Source organism: Cavenderia fasciculata (assembly GCF_000203815.1).
Source record: "Cavenderia fasciculata unplaced genomic scaffold Scf_Dfasci-G-b-285a01.f1-5, whole genome shotgun sequence".
Taxonomy (NCBI): Eukaryota; Evosea; class Eumycetozoa; order Acytosteliales; family Cavenderiaceae; genus Cavenderia; species Cavenderia fasciculata.
In genome coordinates, this window is record NW_004457708.1 from 1,191,812 (window position 1) to 1,209,215 (window position 17,404).

The window sequence follows — 17,404 nt, forward strand, 5'->3', positions numbered from 1 at the left end:
TACTAGTTTTTAAATGAAAATAAATCAATTATCGCTACAGGTTTTATATAGAGCTATTAATCATGCGGCAAAAAATGGGAGATTAGATATTGTTGAATATTTACATTTAAATAGGACAGAGGGATGCTCTACCTTGGCTATGGACAAGGCTGCTATGAACGGCCATTTTAATGTCGTTCAATGGTTGCATTGGAATAGAAAGGAAGGAGGAACAACAAATGCCCTGGATTTTGCATCAACTTTGGAAATAGTTGAATTTCTAGACAAAAATCGACAAGAAGGTGCAACAAAGACTGCTATGGATAATGCTGCTTTAATGGGCAGATTGGATATTATAAAATACCTTGATAAAAATAGAACTGAAGGATGTTCAGCTCAAGCTATCGATAATTCTATTAGAAATAATCATCCTGATATTACCAAAGTATGAAAACTGAATAGAAAATAGAAAATATAAATCTAATTATTTAATTTAATTATTTATTTAGTGGTTAGTTGAAAATCGTAGTGAAAGATTTCAAGCATATTCAATGGATTATGCTATTAAACCATTTCAAGAGACAAATGAAATGATATACTATATTCATGAAAACTCGAAAATCAAGTGTACACCAAATGCAACCAAGGCAATCGAGATGGGTCGATTAGATTTAGTTGAATTTTTCTACCAACACTATCGTGCTGCGGCCATGTGGACCTACGGACTTACTCCCCTATCCGACGCTGCATTCAATGGACATTTGGACATTGTTCAATTCCTTTTCAAAACTGGTAATTATGGACATCATATATTAAACGCAATTGAAAGAGCATCAAATAATGGGCACTTAAATGTTATTAAAGTAAATATATTAATAATATATATATATTATTGATTGATCTTTACTAACCAATCTATCTATCTATTTAGTTTTTATATTTAAATAGAACAAATGAAATGAATTTGTCAAAATCATTGAGTAATGCTATCAATTATAATCAACATAATAATAATTATTTGGATGTTGTAAAATATATTATAGAGACTGATCCAAAAGGATATTGGCCAAAACAAGATCCTCCACAGTTTAAAAGAAGTAATACTCAAGCATACGATGTTTTCTCTCTTTTATTGGAATACAAAATGATTGACAGTACTAAAATCAATAGTGATTATATTAGATTAATGTATTCACGCGGTCTTTTTGAATTGGTTGATCTTTGTAATTCATTATCAAAAATTAATACTAAAATTGAAAATGAATCAAACATTACCATTCCTTGGATCTAACCAATCAATCATTATGAGAAAACTAGTGGAAATAAATAGCAATGAAAATTTTTGGTTTAAAAAAGTGTGATCACTGTTTTGTTTTTTAGTATTAATTTTTTTTAAATGTTTAATATATTTAAATTACAATATATAAGATATGTTATTTTCAAACAACTAAAAGAACAATTGGAAAGGGAAAAGAATATTAAACCATCTATTTTAAGGTTACAAGGTAAAGATATTGTAAATTTATCATGGCTTGGTATGATATCAAAGTATGCAATGCCATGGGATTTTATCAAACATTATTTACCACCTCTTGATCAGTCATCATGGTTAAGAAGATTAGATGTTATTACCAAGTATTGTTGTCATCCCAATGCAACACTGGATACATTCAAACATCTTTTGGAATGGTCAAAAGATTATGATATTACAAAAGGAATTCATATCAATGCTGGATCAATGGTACTTAAGTCAAGTCCTCGTAATATTTCAAGTATTTCAAATAGAGATATATTGGAATATCTAATCGATCATTATCCAAATATCAGTTTGGATGGTATTGCTGATAATGCTGCAAAGTTTGGTAATTTACCAATCATAGAGTTGTTAAACTCTAGTGTAATTGGTCGAAAACATTTAAATCAATCAAATGTAATCGATATTGCAGAAAAGAATGGTCATTTTCATATTATTGGATATTTAAATAATCAACCAATCATTGAACATCAGCAATTAACATTATCATTGGAAGAAAGCAAATCATCTATTATTAATAATAGAAAAGAACATTTAGAAAAAGAATTTTATGCAAATAGAAAGGTTCCAACTAAAAACTATCGAACTATAATTTATCCAGATGAAATGGATATGTTTGCTAGATTAGGTTATTTTGATAATGTTAAAGTAAAAAGAAAAAAAATATAAAAGAAAGTAGATAATTTATTATTAATTTAATTCCTCTTTCTATAGGATCTACATGAAAATAGTTTAAAAGGAATTGAAGTCTATTGTACAACAAATGCAATCAATTGGTCATCAATGAATGGTCATTTAAATATTGTCAAAGTAATTTATTATGGTTCAATTTAATTTTTTTGATTTATTTATTAATCAATAATTTGTTTTAGTATTTAAATGAAAATAGATTAGAAGGATGTACAACTGATGCTATGGATAATGCATCATCGAATGGTCATCTAGATATAGTTAAAGTAATTATTTATTCATTTAATTGATTTATTTTTATTTATTTATTAATTTTTTTATTTTTTTAGTATTTACATCTAAATAGAACAGAAGGATGTACAACAAGAGCAATGGAAAATGCAATTATAAATGGAGATTTAATAATGTTTGTTTATCTTTTAGAGAATCGTACAGAAGGACGTTCTTCTAGATCACCTCCAAGATTCAAGCCATATGAACCACCATCATCATCATCGACATTGTATCAAGCCAAAGATATATTTTCTATTTTACTACAATACAATATGATTGATATTACCCAAATCAATAGTGATTATATTAAACAATTATATTTCCAAGGTTTATATGAATTGGTTGATCTTTGTAATTCATTATTAAAAATTAATACTAAAATTGAAAATGAAATATCAATCAAAATACTATCCTTTACAACGATCAAATAAAAAAACAAAAAGAAAAAAAGAAATAAAATTTTTTTAATATTTATTTTAAACAAACTAAACTAAAAAGAAAGGAAACTATCTAAAAACTACTACTACCATCTCTATTTAACTTTTTTGTTTTTCATAAATTAAAATATAGGCTTGTTGATCATTGATTCCACCAAAACTATTATAATAGGCTTCTTTTTGAGAAACGGTTTCAACGTGGGAACCATCACATTTGTACCATTGTTTACGACGACGAACATATAAAAAGTAGTGACCACCTGTAAATGGATCATAGCTATCACCAATGGCACCAGTATGACAAATGATACCTTTGAGACGATACAAGTCACGATCGACTGGTATAAATTTCTTTGGGAATGAAAAACGATCACAAATCTTTACAGTACGTTTTTGATCAAACAAATAATGAGTACGATCGAGTTGAATGATAAAAACCTCTGGCATCAATTCCAAATTGACAATGGTTTGAAATGAATGATCCTCTGTCAAATGTTCCACCGTGTACTTGTAATGTTTTAATGATTCCTCCAAAGATGAAAATCCACGTACTGGTAATATAATATTAACAAACTTTTCATGATTGGTTTTTGATGAAACTATATTTCCTTTTTTATCCAATACTACTGATGATTGTGATAATTCTCCTTGAAATATTTTGTTTATACAAATATCTTGTTCATAATTTGATATTTTTGAAATCTAAAAAATAAAATAGAAAATTAATAAATAGAAATAAATAAAGTTTTATTTTTCTTTTTTTTTACTTACTCTTTCAATTTCTTCAATTAAAGAAAATAATATGATATTTAGGATTTCACCAGAATCTATACAATTTCCAATTCTATTTTGTAATGGATTAACTTCAGTTGTTTGTGATCCCATTTCCATTGATGTAAATATACTTGCTAAACATTGAGTAAAAGGAAATCCAATTTTTCCTCTTAAATTTAATAATATCTAAAGAATTAAAAAAATTAAAAAAAGAAATATTAATATTATTATTTTTTTTCTATTTTTTTTTCATCTATTTTCTATTTCTTACATGTCGAAGAGGATTAATTTGATATAATAAATGAACAATTGAAAGTAGGGAACAATTATTATCATGTTCAGCAAGACCAACAAGACCAGTAGTAATCCAAGATGGACTTGCATCTGATACTCTGAGAGCACCGTCATTATTTACAAGCAGACGAGGTCCATGAATAGAAGGAGAAAAGATTCTTGATCCTTTTTCCCAATAGATACCGGCATTGTTGTTACTCATGACAACATATTTGTATTCAAATTTGATGGGCAATGGAGCATAGAGTTGTCCAATCCAGATGGTATATGGTACACCCACCTGTTTGATTGGAATCATTTGAATGGATCTACTAATATCTGATCCGAAAAAGTTGGAAACCAACAAGACCGAGTGAGCATCTGAACATCCTTCATCTGTCACTACAAAAGTACAAACTTGACTTGGATAAAATGGTACTGGATGAGGATCCAATGGATGTAAAAATTGATATGAATTGGCTGGTACATGTGATGTTGATAAGTTTATAGATTCAGTAATAGAACTAATACTATTACTATTACTACTACTATTACTATCAATACTACTATTACTACAATCATCAAAGAATTGATTAAATTGATTTTGAAGTTGTTGTTGCATTGGATGTTGATTGTGATCAGAATCTTTGATGATACTACTACTATTATTATGTCTATTATTATTGGATAAAGGTGTTGAAGCTTGAAAATCTAAAGTAGGACATACTCCATTACCTCCTCCCCATTCATCACGAATCTCTATAAATAATTCATCATCTCCCGATGATGAAGAATGACTAGGTGATGATGTTCCATCTATACTATTACCACTCCAAATCATAAAAGAAATCTTATGATTACGTTCTGGTTCCCATGATTGTGAATAATCACCAAAGAGAACATATTTGTACTCCAAATCTATAAATTGTGGTGAAATACCTTTAAGTAAAGGTGATAGTGATTGTTGTGTTTGTATATGATATGGATTAGGTGTAGAACATCCACTAGTTGATGTAGAAGATGATGATTGATTATCTATTGATAGTAGATCAGTAGTAGTACTAGTACTGTTCTCATCTAATCTTAAACCAAATGAAGGTTCCAATTTAAATGTATTCTTGTGTGTATTGGTTGAAAATAGACTTTCACATTGATACTCTCCAGTCCACCAATCATCTTGACTCCAAGTCATATTGATTGCTCTATCAACACACCAACTACCCAATCCTGGTACTGACCCTGTCAACTTTATAAATTGTCCATATTCTACTTTTCTTTGAACATAAAATCTTATTATTATTCTTTTTTTCATCGTAATAGAAAATAAATAGAAATAGAAATAGATAGAGATAACTTAAAAAATAATGTAATACAAAGTGTGAAATAGAGGGAAGATGAAAGAGAGGAGTGAGGGGGAGAGAGCTACTAGAAATTTGTTTTTTTTTTTTTTTGTTTTTCGTCTTTCGGAAATTTCATTTTTTATTAAATCAGATTTTTTTTTCGAAATTGCGCGACTTTAGCCAACCGTCTCTCTCGTCGTCGTCATTGAATACCATGATTGTTTTACAAATAATTAAATTATCTTTTTCTTTATCTTTTATCTTTTTATTTATCTTTTTACTCTTATTGTTTAAAAGAACCAAATTTATCTTCCATTTCAGTTAATTTTTCTTGAGCAGAGGTACGACGAAGAGTTTTCCAATCACGTTCAGAGATGGGAGCAGAGGTGGGTGGACGGGCTGGAGCGTGTGGGAGGAGATGCTTTTGGAGCATTTCGTAGGATAGAAGGGTGACACCAAATTGAGGGGAACTTCTAAAGACACGGGCTACACAACCCTTGAAAAAGGCACGGAAACCTTCTTCACGCCAGATCTTTTGGGCGCAGTCACGGATACCTTCGTAGGTTTGCTCGCCAGTCTTGGCCTTTACTTGGAGACGTGTCTTGATGACATCGGCCGGGGTGACAAGAGAGGCGGCTGGAATACCGGCGACCATACCGGCGAGGAAGAGGTGGCGTGGAGCGAGGTTACCGTCCTTGTCGGCGAGGACAGTCTTCATCTTGGCATAGGCGGGGAAGTAGATGGCCGAGAATGGGATATCACGCAAGAGACAGGCACCAGCGCCCTTGTAGAGACCGGTGAGACCGAGTTCACGGACAATCGAGATGGCGCTGGCTCCCTTGCCGGCGGTCTGTACTTGGAGACGGATCTTTACAATTTCAAGTGGGTTGGTAAAGAGCACCTGCGAGGCACCGGCACCACCACCGGCCAATACTTCGAGTGGCAAGTAAATCTCTCCCTTGCTCTTGTCTTCAAAGAGGTTACGGAGCAGGTCGTTGACGGTGAGCTTGATAGCCTTTTCAGGAGCAACACCGACCAATTGTGGAACGAGACCTCTGTAGAGACCGGCAACACCTTCATTACGAACAACCTTTTTAAAACAGTCCCAAGAGTTTTGGTAGACTCGTTGGGATGGGTCGACAGCACGTTGGTTTTGCATACGTGTCTTGACGAGATCGATGGGGTAGACGGCAGTGGCACCAATGGCACCGGCAACCGATCCCAAAGCAAAGTTTTCGACAGTCTCCCAAAGTTGCTTCATCACTCCTTTGGAGTGTGCAACACCAGCCTGTGCGACAATAGTAGCTGGACTATTAGAAGAAGAGGTTGATGGTGTAGGCAATATACTGGTTGGGGCGGTACTAATACCAGTAGTCTTTTCAAACTCGGTCAAGTTGACCTTTCCATCACGATTTAAATCAAAGAAATGGAAAATAAGGTCAACTTCCATTGGAGTGATTTCAATGCTAGTAGAGATACGAGCTTCTTGTAAAAACTCTTCTTTGGTGATATCTTGCTTGTCACGACGAGTACAGGCAGCACGCAACACACGACCATACGATGGAATGTGGAGGAGCAAGTCGTTACATGCTACAAACTGTGGGTACGACACTTCGTTGGCGTGTGGGGTGTCCTTGTTGAGCTCGGCAATCGATTCCAACTTGTTACGAATGTCGTCGGGGATACGACGAAGCTTGACCGAGCTAACAATCTTGGCAAACTTGTCTTTTGGGATGTATCCAGTCTTGGTCGTGTCGAAATGGTTAAACTCTTGCTTGATACGTTCCTGTTGGAAATCTTTCAACAATTGAGTAAATTGTGAATAATTCAATTCACTCTTTCCACCCTTTCCAAAATATAAATTAACCAATTCTGATTCAAAATTAAATGGTACTGATGGATCCAATGATGCTGTTACAACATTTTGGAAATCATCTAAAAAAGAAAAAGAATAGAAACAAAAAAGTAAAAGTATTAATATATATATATTCTAAATTTAAGTTTTATGATTTCTTCATACTTTTGGAGACAGTTCCATTTCCATCTCTATCAAATAATTTAAAAGCTAAAAAGTATTCAGCTTCAGGTTTTGCCATCAATTCATCAAATGTTTTGTATTCATCAAAACTGATGTATCCAGTGTGATCGACGTCGGCAATTTGAAAGAGAATCTTAAACTTGTCTGCATCGAGTGTAGCCTTTAACAATTCATCTCCACGTGCTTCTTTTTCTGGTACTGTCAATGATTTTAAGAAATCATCTGCTGTCATATATCTTTCTCCTTCAATTGTCTAAAAAGTATAATATATTGTACAACATTAGAGAGAGAGTTGTATATATATATATTTTATATCTTTATCTATCTACACATACAGCAGTTGCAAACTTATCAAATGCTTCCTTTTGACGTTTTAAAATGGTTGGATTCTTTTCTTCTTCCATTAAAGTGGTTCCACCAATTGATGCAATAGCAAGAGTTGATGCAAGTGCTGCATATGCATATCTATTTGAAACTAAGTAGTAGAATATATATATAAGTACTTTTGTTGTTGTTGTATATTTGTGATATATCTCTTATTTCTTACAAGTTCTGGTAGCTTCACCTTGTAATAGGTTTCTTGATCTGTTAAACATTCTTTCTTTCTTTAGATGTGAAGATTTTTAATATATATACAAATACAAGGAATTACTAATACAGAAAACAATGAATGAAATGAATGAATAGAGGGATAAGATGCGATGATGCGTTGGTTGGTGTATGTGGGGAAGAGAGTATACTGTAGTGTGTGTGATGAAGAGAGGTTGAACAGACTTGCTTTACCCGCCTCTGCCTCAATAAGAGACCCTCCCCTCATTCTACCAAAAAAAATCAAATTTTTTTCAAACCTGAACTCTGCCATCACTGGTGACCAAAAACGGCATAATCTTGTTACTATTGCGAGATAAAACGACTACCTCCTCTCTTATAACTACTATCGTCGGAGGAGTCATCATGATCATAGTTTGTTAATCAAAACTCCGATATGATATGAAAGTAATCATATCATTTCATACAATATTCCTGGGGGTGTAAAAAAAAAAAAAAAAAAAAAAAAAAGTACTTTAAAATTAAATATACATACAATTAAAGAAAGAGATAAAAATAAAAATAATAATAATAACAAATAATATTAGTTTGTTTATTTATTTATTTATTTATTTTTAAAAAAATGTGATGAGCTGTCATTTTTGTTAATTTGGGTATTTGGATCTAAGATCTAAATCTATTCTTATAATTATATTCTCGTTTTCATAACTTTCATTGTAAAAATAATTTAATTTAATGAGTGTTGACTTTTAATTTTCTCAATTGTTTGTGGAATGGAAGCAAATGAATCGATTCGATCAATGTATTATCGAGAGTTGGTCATTTGTGTCATTTCCGAGCTTGATGTCTTTATGTTTTAAAGTGATGTATTAAGGTAAAAGTAGTAAACAGTCTCAAGCTCGGTTGTGCGATGGTTGAAACACTTATCTATGAAATTTTCAAGGGGTGAACGAGAATTGTCTTCTAGGCTCTACTCTATTCATACCTCATATGACTTGGTGGAATTGAGTGGAAGCAAAGAGTGGAAGCAATTTTTGGTCTCTCATACAGCAGTGACATCAGACAAACCACCAAAACAACGACAAAAAACACGAGTCCAAAAATATCTCGTTTTTTTCATGAATATCTTGAAACCGTCAAATAAATCAATCGTACCCCTTTATAAAAAGGATCGTTTTTGCATTATTCATTCAACAAACAAATATAATTATTTTTATCATATATATAGAGATAAAGAAAAGATGTTTAACCAAAAGATTTTTCTAATTTTCAGTTTAATGGTTGCCGTTTCAATGGCAACCCCAGGTTTATACGGAACCGCCAATAGTGTTTCATCAAGTGAAGGTACTGTCTTTGGTATCTTTGTTGTATGTAGAAACTATAATAAAAGAATATATTCTTTTTTTTTACTTTTACTTACTTTTACTTTTTTACTCTACTTTTCTATAGGGAAATCAATTTAAATCATTAGTTGAACTTGGAGAATATACAGCATATCAAAATGGATCAGATGCATCATGTACAGTTGATGATGTATTTTATGTTTTTGGACTTGATGGCAATGGCGACAATGTATTGCTTTCATTTAATACTACCGACCCAAGCAACTCACCAGCTCCCATCACTGGTAGCACTGATGCTTTGACCGCCTACCCATTGCAAAACCTCTATTGCGTTGCCGATTCAGAGGGAGGTTTGCCATACATGATTGGTGTTCAATCACGTTCTGGTTCATCTGGTTTTGTTATCTCGTACAGCGACGGTACCTACCAAGGTATCCTCTACACATCTGAATTGAACCAACAATACTGGGGTTCGGCCTATGATGCCGTAGGTGGAGTTGTCTATGTCTTTTCAATGGACACTGGCTCGCTCGCCACTATCGTCACTCGTTACTCTTTGGTTGCCAAGGCTGCCCAATCGAGCACCCTCTCTAGCACCAGTCCATCTGGTCTCTATGGCGCCGTCTTTGGTGTCGATGGCAACATCTATGGTATTGCCTCGTCTTCCAACGGACTCCAACTCAACCTCTTCCAATACGCTCCACAACAAAACCAACTCACCATCTTTTCACACAGCTATACCCTCGCACCAGGTACCGAGCTCTACAACGGTCCACAAACCACCATGTCTGGTACTAGCTTTGCCGCTAGATACTTGATCAGCACTCCAACCGTCGACATGTCCACTCTCTTGCTCACCTTTGACATTATCTCTACCTCTCCAACCCCTGTTGTTCTCTCTAATTTCGCTGTTGAATCTTTATCCTATGTTTTGGAGTAAATAATAAATAAAACCAATTAAAATATTATATAAATATTTCAATTCACAACAACAAATAATTTTTTAGGATTTAAATTAGAGTACGATCTTGTCTGAGATTGAAAAGGCAGCACGTGATGCAAATGCCAAAGTATGTGTCGTCATTCCATTTCGAGGTCATAACATTACGAGTTTTGACGAAACAAGAGTAGTACCAAAACAAAATGTATGGGAGTTCCAATTTACTGTTTTCCTATAAAACAAAAATGGGTGTAAGGAACGGCAATGGATGGATGCTAGATAGATAAATTACATACATTTATGAGAGCATATCCACACGACTCTAAGATTCCCCATGTTATCTGGGAAATGATATCGGAACAGTTCAAAGTGTCGAGGAATGATGACGCTCCTTTGGTTAAATGTTCCAGCGATGATCTATAGACTGACTGGAATTGTTGATAAAGTCTATAAACTTGCTCGAGAAGTTTTTGGATGGCACGAGGAAGGCCGCCCATGTCAGACAAAAGTTGGCGGAATGGTTTGCAAGTGATCCATTCATCACCACCAATCCATTTGATATTTTTGACAATGATATGAGTGTTTTCATCTGAAAGGAGGCCAATTTTAATTGGCACTGGAGGATGAGAGGACTTGTAAAGTACGTTTTAAATGCCAACATAAAGAGTACCACAGAAAAAAGGGACCAGAAAAACATCTGATGAACTAAAGTTGAGACAATAATCTCCGACCGCATTGACCATGTCTTGAAAGAACCGTGGGCTGGATTGATCTTCTCGCGCCAATGCTCTGTTACACTCGTCCACCCCAACAAACAAGATTATCTGTTTTGTTTCAGTGTGCTTTTTAATTGCTTGGAAAACAGATCCAAGGGGTACCTCTACACCTGGTTATCCAATCCAGGAAAGAAATAAGAGTTGATAATCCGTAACGCGAGAGCTGTCTCGCCACACAAACCAGTTTCGTATGGGTGTCGATGATCCATTTCCAAATGATACAACCACTGTTTCGACTGGTATTGGTGATTCACTCAATTTGAACTGTTTTGCCACCTCTGCCAACAACCTAGTCTTTCCAATTCCCGGTGCACTAGCACAAAAAGGAATGGGATGGAATTGTTTGTCTTTCACATCCTTATTCTCCTATCTCTCGGAGGCGACCTTCATGACTCTTTTAACAGCATGTTGTCGGCCAACAAAGAAGAGGTATGGTTCCTAGATAGAAAATAAAGGTTAGTATCAAGGGAGATCTGAATAAATTTGATATGATATTTTGTTAATTACCTTTTGTTGTTGTGGCTTCAATTGAATTGTATTCTTTGCCATTTTCTGCACAAAATACTGTTATCTTGTCTAATAAGAAAAGAAAAAGAAAAAGAAAAAGAAAAGATGAGTAAAGATTCTATTTGAATTATTAATAGTCAGTTGTTGTTTGTTAACCTACTTGTGGAAATGACCTTTTGTACAAAAACTTGTAAATTGCAACCATGTATTCTAGAACGGGAATTGATTTCATCTAAAAACACTTTTGTTGTACTGATCTTGGTTACAAATGCTGTCTTATCAACAATTGCTTTGAATGTTTCCGAGTTGTTAAGTTTATCTATTGCTTCATCATTCATATTTCTACTTATTATTCTTCAAACAAGAAAATAATGAAAAACATTTTAATTAATTTTGAATGAGTCCATACTTTATAAAAAAAGAAGCTAGTCTTTTAAAAGAAGGATCTAAAAAGAAAAGATAGAGATTCAATATAACAACAATAATAACACCATGCACCATTAAAACAACAATAGATAGTCAATCAACCTTCTTCTTCTTGTCAATTGTCCTCCTCCTCCCCTCCTCCTCCTCTTTCAATTCCTCTTTGTCGATCTCTTTTAACTTTATTTAGATCATCGATGATGATGATGACGATGATGATAATAAAAGTAAATCAACCAAAGGAAAGGATATCATCAAGATACCTCTTTTGGAATGATAACTACTTTTGCAAATGATCGATTAGACATTCTTCCAAACTCTGATTGAACTCTATTTGATATGGCGGTCAAACGAGATATTATAATGGTATTTATTTATTTATCAAACCAAAATAGTAGAGATTGCTCATCCATCATCAATATTATTATTGAATAGTAATACAAGATGAGCCCACAGGATACTTGAATATCTACACATTCAATAAGAAACTACAAAATCAACTACAATCCATCAGCAAACAAAAAGATAATAGATAATAGATAATAGATTGATACCTACCTTCAATATTACTCTTCAATATTCGAGTAAGTAATACACTCTTTTTATATGTTCCTTTTTTTCCCTTTTTGATATATTAATATTATATCAATAAATACTAAAGTTAAAAAAATAAATATTATATATATTATATTATATATGATGATGATAGGAAGAGAATAAGAATGATTAATGACATATGTAGAAAGAAAGAGAGAGAGAGATAGATAGACCTTAAATTAATTTTGCGACTTGACAGTTTGAACTTGCAGTTCGATTAAAATTAGAGGGGAGCCCAAGAAGTAATCAAGCTTATGTTGCACAGTTTGATTATTATTTTCTTCTTTCTTTCTTTAGTAGTAGTAGTAGTAATAGTAGTAATAGATATCAACTTATTCAGATAGAGATAAAAAGATGGCTTTTCAACCATTAAAAAAGATAAAGAGTAATCATCATGATGATGACAACACCATCATTACAACAACAACAACATCAACATCAATGACAGTAGATAGTAATAATTCAATTGATAATCCCCTTCTTCTTCTTCCTTTTCCTCTTCCTACTCGTCCATCTCTTTCAATTGTATTAAAAGGAAAATACATTAGAGAAAAGATATTTGGATATGTAAAAGAGATAAATGAGATGAACAAGATTGATGATGAATGTCAATCAACCAAAGGCAAAGATATCATCAAGTTGGATCATTTAAAGATGATATCTACTTTTGCAATGCCATGGAACTTTATCAAACATTACTTGCCCAAAAAGGACAGTGTAATGGAAAGTATATCAAAAGTCATTAATAGATATTGTTGTCATCGAAATGCAACAATGGAAACATTCTTGCATCTATTGGATTGGTCACCAGAAGATTTTACACCTCAAAATGAAGTAGTTTCCGAGGTTGCCACTCAAGGACACACTGAAATATTTGAATACCTAATCAACAATTATTATCCAAGACAAATCACTATCAGATCAATGTCACAATCTGCTCGAAATGCATCCGAAAATGGTCACCTTTTAATTGTACAACTATTATCTGCGATGGAAGGTGTACGGTTCTCAAAAGATGCAATGGATTGGGCAGCAGCATATGGACATTTAAATACTGTCAGAGTATGTATAGATTATAATATATATTAAATTATTTTATTTATTAATTGAATCGAATAGTATTTACATGAAAATCGTACTGAAGGATGCACATATGATGCTATGGATTGGGCTGCATGGGGTGGACATTTGGATATAGTCAAAGTAATTATTTAGATAGATCGATTACTTACTATTATATTAAATTATATTAAATATTTTTCTTTTACCAATTAAATATTAAATAGTATTTACATGAAAATCGTAGTGAGGGTGCAACAACCTATGCTATGAATTGGGCAGCTAAGAATGGTCATTTAGATATTTTAGATTGGTTACATGAGAATCGTAGTGAAGGTGCAACAACCAGAGCCATGGATTTGGCAGCTCTGAAAGGTCATTTAAATGTTTTAGATTGGTTACATTTTAATCGTAGTGAAGGCTCAACAACCAATGCTATGGATTGGGCAGCAGAGAGAATGGTCATTTAAATATTTTAGAGTGGCTCCACACCAACCAATCGACTATAGGATGTACCTCTGATGCAATGGATAAGGCAAAATCTCTTGAAATCATTCAATTCCTTCATCGAGCCGGGAAAACATGTACAACTGCCGCCATTGACAATGCATGTTCAAATGATGACTTGGATATTGTTCAATTCCTTTTCCATAATCGCTCAGAGGGATGCAGCGAAAAAGCTATTATCGTTGCATGTCAAAGAGATAATCTTGAACTTTTAAAGGTATGTGATATATAATATAAAGAGATCACAACAATTAATTGCATAAAATTAACATTATAATTATCTTTTATAGTTTTTACTCGACAAAAGGACTAAAAAATGTTCACCTACAACTGTAGACTCTGTCATAGAAGGCAATTGTAGTTTAGATTTTATAAAGCTTCTCAACCAAACATGTACAATCGAAGGTTTAACAAGTGCAGAACATAGACGTGATCGATTAGACATTCTCGAATATTTTCTTCCGAAATTAAATTATAATGTATATATCGGTTGGAGAGGTAGAGATAATGTCATTGGTTAGTGAGTAAGCGATCTCCATATTCTTCTAATCAGCATGTTGACTCGCGCATCCATACAACATAAAGTCTTTTAGATGACACCTGTATACTCAATATTAGAGTGTAATACTCTTTTTAGTCAGTCTTTTTTTTTCTTTTTGTCTTTTATTTTTTTGTATGGTTATTATTATTATTATATTATATAAATATATCAATTCATACAACTTATATATCTAAAAATACAAAGTAATAAAATAAATACTAAAGTTAAAAAAAAATAAACACATATAAAGAGGTCTCTCGCCCACAAACTCTCATCATTATTATTGTCATTGTAAACGCGGCTGATTGGTCAGTCCTTCCAATACTACCTTTAACATTCAAAGTACAGCTCATTTTACAGTTGCCTCTAATGTATCGGTTAGCTTTGGTTCTTCAATGACAATGGATGCATCTCAACTCAATACCCCATTCTTAAATATTGATGGTTTAGTCTCTTTAAAAGCTTCAAATATCAATTCAACATACTAATGAAGATGACGATGAAGATGATGATGGTGATAGGAAGAGAATAAGAATGATTAATGACATATGTAGAAAGAGAGAGAGATAGATAGACCTTAAATTAATTTACAACTTGACAGTTTGAACTTGCAGTTCAATTAAAATTAGAGGGGAAACCAAGAAGTAATCAAGCTTATGTTGCACAGTTTGATTATTATTTTCTTCTTTCTTTCTTTAGTAGTAGTAGTAATAGATATCAACTTATACAGATAGAGATAAAAAGATGGCTTTTCAACCATTAAAAAAGATAAAGAGTAATCATCATGATGATGACAACACCATCATTACAACAACAACAACAACATCAACAACATCAATGCAAGTAGATAGTAATAATTCAATTGATAGTCCTCTTCTTCTTCTTCCTTTTCCTCTTCCTACTCGTCCATCTCTTTCAATTGTATTAAAAGGAAAATACATTAGAGAAAAGATATTTGGATATGTAAAAGAGATAAATGAGATGAACAAGATTGATGATGAATGTCAATCAACCAAAGGCAAAGATATCATCAAGTTGGATCATTTAAAGATGATATCTACTTTTGCAATGCCATGGAACTTTATCAAACATTACTTGCCCAAAAAGGACAGTGTAATGGAAAGTATATCAAAAGTCATTAATAGATATTGTTGTCATCGAAATGCAACAATGGAAACATTCTTGCATCTATTGGATTGGTCACCAGAAGATTTTAAACCTCGAAATAAAATAGTTCCCTTGGTTGCCGGACTAGGACACACTGAAATATTTAAATACCTAATCAACAATTATTATCCAAGACAAATCAATATCGAATCAATATCAGAATCTGCTCAAACTGCATCCTCAAATGGTCACCTTTTAATTGTACAACTAGTATCTGCTATGGAAGGTGTACTGTTCTCAACAGATGCAATGGATTTGGCAGCTTATAATGGTCATTTAAATACTGTCAGAGTATGTATAGATTATAATATTATATTAAATTATTTTATTTATTAATTAAATCGAATAGTATTTACATGAAAATCGTACTGAAGGTGCCACAACCAATGCTATGGATTCGGCAGCTCGGAACGGTCATTTAAATATTTTAGATTGGTTACATTTTAATCGTAGTGAGGGTGCCACAACCGATGCTATGGATATGGCAGCAGAGAACGGTCATTTAAATATTTTAGAGTGGCTCCACACCAACCAATCGACTATAGGATGTACCTCTGATGCAATGGATAGGGCAAAATCTCTTGAAATCATTCAATTCCTTCATCGAGCCGGGAAAACATGCACAACTGCCGCCATTGACAATGCATGTTCAAATGGTGATTTAGATATTGTTCAATTCCTTTTTGAAAATCGAACAGAAGGGTATACCCAACAAGCTGTCATCAATGCATGTAAAAGTGGAAACTTTGATTTGATAAAGGTATGTTTAGAAAAAAAAAAAAAACAAAAAGATCTAATATTTTGTTGAAATCAAACTAACAAACCTATTAAATTTACATCTAGTATATTATTTCAAATAGGAATGAAAAATGTACAACACAAGAAGTAGATACTGTAATAGGGAATAATTGTAGTTTGGATATTATTAAACTCCTCGATCAAGAATGTACAATTGAAGGTTTGAAATATGCATTTGAAAATGATAGATTGGATATTGTTGAATACCTTTACCAGAAATACCCAACATCTACTCGTATGTGGACTGGTGAGGCATTTGATGAAGCTGCCAGACATGGTAAATTAGATTTTATAAAGGTTTGTAATTAGATAAATATATAATAATAATAATTATATTTACTAACTAAACTCTATGTCACTTCTAGACTCTCCATAAAAATAAGACAAAAATCAAAGTTACAACCAATGCAATGGATAATGCAGCTGCGAATGGACATATTGATGTTGTTAAAGTAATATTAATTTATATTTTGAGGATATCCAAAATGTATAATTTCCTGATTGTATTTATTTATTATTTACTTTACTATTATTGTTATATTTATTTAGTTTTTACATGATTATCGTACTGAAGGATGTAGTGCTGATGCCATGTATAAAGCAGAAGAGAATGGTCATATTGAAATAGTAAACGTATGTAATCATAGAAAAGAGAGATATAAACTATATATTAAATTAATTCCCTAATATTTCCTATATTTTAGTTTCTACACTTTAATCGCACAGAAGGATACACCTCTGATGATAATAGAGAAGAACAAGAAAATAATTTAGATTGCGAAGATTGGGAAATCCTTGATCTCCTCATAGATCCTAACTACTATGGAACAAACAACTAATTATTAAATAAAAAAAATTT

The 17,404-nt window shown here is 32.7% G+C and overlaps 9 protein-coding genes across 9 annotated transcripts; 6 read left to right on the forward strand and 3 right to left on the reverse strand.

The window, feature by feature from the left end:
- Window positions 1-13: 13 nt before the first annotated feature.
- On the forward strand, window positions 14-1,270 carry DFA_04173 (uncharacterized protein; the record flags this gene model as incomplete). Its single annotated transcript, XM_004366524.1, has 3 exons — window positions 14-424; window positions 489-842; window positions 911-1,270. 3 exons carry the CDS (start codon window positions 14-16, stop codon window positions 1,268-1,270), a joined length of 1,125 nt encoding a protein of 374 aa, XP_004366581.1.
- Window positions 1,271-1,375: 105 nt separating this feature from the next.
- On the forward strand, window positions 1,376-2,907 carry DFA_04174 (uncharacterized protein; the record flags this gene model as incomplete). Its single annotated transcript, XM_004366525.1, has 4 exons — window positions 1,376-2,161; window positions 2,228-2,323; window positions 2,386-2,469; window positions 2,533-2,907. 4 exons carry the CDS (start codon window positions 1,376-1,378, stop codon window positions 2,905-2,907), a joined length of 1,341 nt encoding a protein of 446 aa, XP_004366582.1.
- A 105-nt stretch (window positions 2,908-3,012) lies between these two features.
- DFA_04175 (carbohydrate-binding domain-containing protein) lies at window positions 3,013-5,272 on the reverse strand (the record flags this gene model as incomplete). The annotated part of the gene is made up of 3 exons (XM_004366526.1): window positions 3,013-3,615; window positions 3,685-3,873; window positions 3,959-5,272. The coding sequence occupies 3 exons, from the start codon at window positions 5,270-5,272 to the stop codon at window positions 3,013-3,015; spliced, it is 2,106 nt and encodes a 701-aa protein (XP_004366583.1).
- Window positions 5,273-5,583: 311 nt separating this feature from the next.
- Window positions 5,584-7,934, reverse strand: mcfO (EF-hand domain-containing protein; the record flags this gene model as incomplete). The annotated part of the gene is made up of 4 exons (XM_004366527.1): window positions 5,584-7,235; window positions 7,321-7,591; window positions 7,674-7,813; window positions 7,886-7,934. The coding sequence occupies 4 exons, from the start codon at window positions 7,932-7,934 to the stop codon at window positions 5,584-5,586; spliced, it is 2,112 nt and encodes a 703-aa protein (XP_004366584.1).
- Window positions 7,935-8,660: 726 nt separating this feature from the next.
- Window positions 8,661-10,170, forward strand: DFA_04177 (uncharacterized protein; the record flags this gene model as incomplete). The annotated part of the gene is made up of 3 exons (XM_004366528.1): window positions 8,661-8,689; window positions 9,116-9,254; window positions 9,337-10,170. The coding sequence occupies 3 exons, from the start codon at window positions 8,661-8,663 to the stop codon at window positions 10,168-10,170; spliced, it is 1,002 nt and encodes a 333-aa protein (XP_004366585.1).
- Window positions 10,171-10,240: 70 nt separating this feature from the next.
- DFA_04178 (uncharacterized protein) lies at window positions 10,241-11,791 on the reverse strand (the record flags this gene model as incomplete). The annotated part of the gene is made up of 4 exons (XM_004366529.1): window positions 10,241-10,402; window positions 10,467-10,759; window positions 11,454-11,522; window positions 11,614-11,791. 4 exons carry the CDS (start codon window positions 11,789-11,791, stop codon window positions 10,241-10,243), a joined length of 702 nt encoding a protein of 233 aa, XP_004366586.1.
- A 448-nt stretch (window positions 11,792-12,239) lies between these two features.
- DFA_04179 (uncharacterized protein) lies at window positions 12,240-14,002 on the forward strand (the record flags this gene model as incomplete). The annotated part of the gene is made up of 6 exons (XM_004366530.1): window positions 12,240-12,242; window positions 12,423-12,460; window positions 12,771-12,790; window positions 12,814-13,535; window positions 13,593-13,676; window positions 13,760-14,002. The coding sequence occupies 6 exons, from the start codon at window positions 12,240-12,242 to the stop codon at window positions 14,000-14,002; spliced, it is 1,110 nt and encodes a 369-aa protein (XP_004366587.1).
- A 56-nt stretch (window positions 14,003-14,058) lies between these two features.
- On the forward strand, window positions 14,059-15,068 carry DFA_04180 (uncharacterized protein; the record flags this gene model as incomplete). The annotated part of the gene is made up of 3 exons (XM_004366531.1): window positions 14,059-14,256; window positions 14,330-14,559; window positions 14,924-15,068. The coding sequence occupies 3 exons, from the start codon at window positions 14,059-14,061 to the stop codon at window positions 15,066-15,068; spliced, it is 573 nt and encodes a 190-aa protein (XP_004366588.1).
- A 256-nt stretch (window positions 15,069-15,324) lies between these two features.
- Window positions 15,325-17,384, forward strand: DFA_04181 (uncharacterized protein; the record flags this gene model as incomplete). The annotated part of the gene is made up of 6 exons (XM_004366532.1): window positions 15,325-16,038; window positions 16,097-16,507; window positions 16,591-16,842; window positions 16,911-16,997; window positions 17,095-17,178; window positions 17,250-17,384. The coding sequence occupies 6 exons, from the start codon at window positions 15,325-15,327 to the stop codon at window positions 17,382-17,384; spliced, it is 1,683 nt and encodes a 560-aa protein (XP_004366589.1).
- Window positions 17,385-17,404: the final 20 nt, after the last annotated feature.